Source organism: Chondrus crispus, genomic scaffold (assembly GCF_000350225.1).
Source record: "Chondrus crispus Stackhouse genomic scaffold, scaffold_134, whole genome shotgun sequence".
In the NCBI taxonomy this organism is placed as follows: Eukaryota; Rhodophyta; class Florideophyceae; order Gigartinales; family Gigartinaceae; genus Chondrus; species Chondrus crispus.
In genome coordinates, this window is record NW_005179000.1 from 122,554 (window position 1) to 124,419 (window position 1,866).

General features: G+C 53.3%; 1 protein-coding gene across 1 annotated transcript; it reads left to right on the plus strand.

Annotated features, from left to right (window-relative positions):
* Positions 1–1,203: 1,203 nt before the first annotated feature.
* CHC_T00002311001 (hypothetical protein) lies at positions 1,204–1,473 on the plus strand. The gene has a single exon (XM_005713334.1). The coding sequence runs from the start codon at positions 1,204–1,206 to the stop codon at positions 1,471–1,473; it is 270 nt and encodes an 89-aa protein (XP_005713391.1).
* The last annotated feature ends 393 nt before the right edge of the window (positions 1,474–1,866 follow it).

Genomic DNA, 1,866 nt, shown 5'->3' on the forward strand with positions numbered 1-1,866 from the left:
TGTCTCGACGTAATTACAAGGTCTTCGCAGACTTTGGGCTCACCACCTCAATTTTGTTCGGCAACTTGCCCTCCTTGACACGGGTGCCGGTTCAAATTTCGTTCTCACCCACACCCTACCGGAAGGGTGGGACAGTCTGCTCTAACCGTGGGAAATCACGACTATCACCGACGCTAAAGGGCGTCCGTTACAAACAAGCGGGATATTTAGCCTCGTTGTTCGATTAGCAACTCGCACCATGAAATGCAAGTTCATTCGGTGTGAGCGACTAGCAGCACCAGTTATCCTGAGCAGTCACTTTAGCCGCAAATTCTTCGAGGCCATCTATCTACGTCGGGAGGTGGCAGAGCTCCATGATGGAACAAAGTGCCCATCGAGAGAAAACCGTCCATCCAGCGAGCCGACGCGCTTCCGCTCCCGTCAGAGCAGGAGTAAGACGACGCCCGGGTCGTGTATCCACAAAACTGAATGTTTCTCGTCCCGTCATCATACCGCCCAGGACACAGGTCTGGGTGCATGTGACCAACGTTCGTACGGGTCTTTCCGTCCTGGAGCCCAACTCTCACCTATGTTGGAAACACCGCGTCTCCTTGTCGAACGGAGTCGCGCACATCACCGCGCTTCGAGTGTTAAAAGTATTTGTGGCCAACACCGCAGCGGCCCCAAGGGCCTCTCGAAGAACCGGGAGCTGGGGTATGTTGCCCCCGATCCGCGTACCATGATATGCACCGCGATGCCCCTCGATGCCCCGCTGGCGGCGGAGTTCACAGAGGGGGACGAGCCCCAATCTGAGAATGGAGATAATATCCCCGGCTCCGTCGAAGGAAGATCCTCAAGATATTGATGCTGTATCCCTCCGAAATATGCCGTTACATGTCCGTACTAGGGTCGTGACATGGTGACGCCGTACTCCGGGCTGTGGAGTGGCGATCTCGGAGAAGTACGGGCTACACAGCACCGGACCAACCTGAACCCCAGCTCGAAGCCGTTTCGTTGCCAGCCATATCGTTATGTACCACAGTCCAGACAAGCAGAAAAAACGCAGTGTATGACATGATCTGAAGCGGGGTCATCTCTCGCTCACAAGCAGAGTAGGCGTCCCCGGTGGTTTTCATCCTCAAACCGGATGGATCCCTTCGTTGCTGCGTCGATTACCGACGCTTGAACGCGATGATTGTCCGGAAAACTTACTCAATTCCTCGTATGGACGAGTGCCTGGACTCGCTCGACGATGCGAACGTGTTCACAACTCTAGATTGTCCCTCGGTTTATTGGAAAATACCCGTTGCGGAAGAAGATCGTCCGAAAACCACGTGTACGTGTCACGCCGGTACTTATCACTTTAACCGAATGCCTTTCGGGTTGATGAACGCTCCCGCCACATTCGGATATTGGACATTATCCTCTCCCGCTAACGATGGAAAAGCTGCCTCATCTACCTGGATAACATTATCATATCTCGAAGGATTATGAAACTCATCTCAAGGATGTCGAGGTTATTTGCTCTGCCTTACAGCATGAGGGGTAATCACCGAAACTCAACAAGTGTAAATTCTTTCAGGACTCGGTGGAGTACCTGGGTCAAATCATTCGACCCAGGGGAACTTCATGTCCACCCGAAGACTGTTCGGCGTTATAACGCCGGCTATAGCTTAGGCAAAGCCGCCACGAGCTCAGACAGAGCTTCGCTCGTATCTGGGTATTCGTAAGGTGTACCGACGTTTCGTCGAACACTTCGCCAAGATTGCGGCGCCTTTGGCGTCCATGCTCAAGAAGGGGGAACCCAACCTGCTCGCAGAACTGGACGACGAAGGCAAGTCTGCCTTCGAAACTTTTAAGACGTGCCTGATATCCCCACCAGTACTG

Coding starts and splice junctions, on each gene's coding strand:
- CHC_T00002311001 (XM_005713334.1), top strand. CDS start 1,204: ATGGACGAGTGCCTGGACTCGCTCGACGATGCGAACGTGTTCACAACT.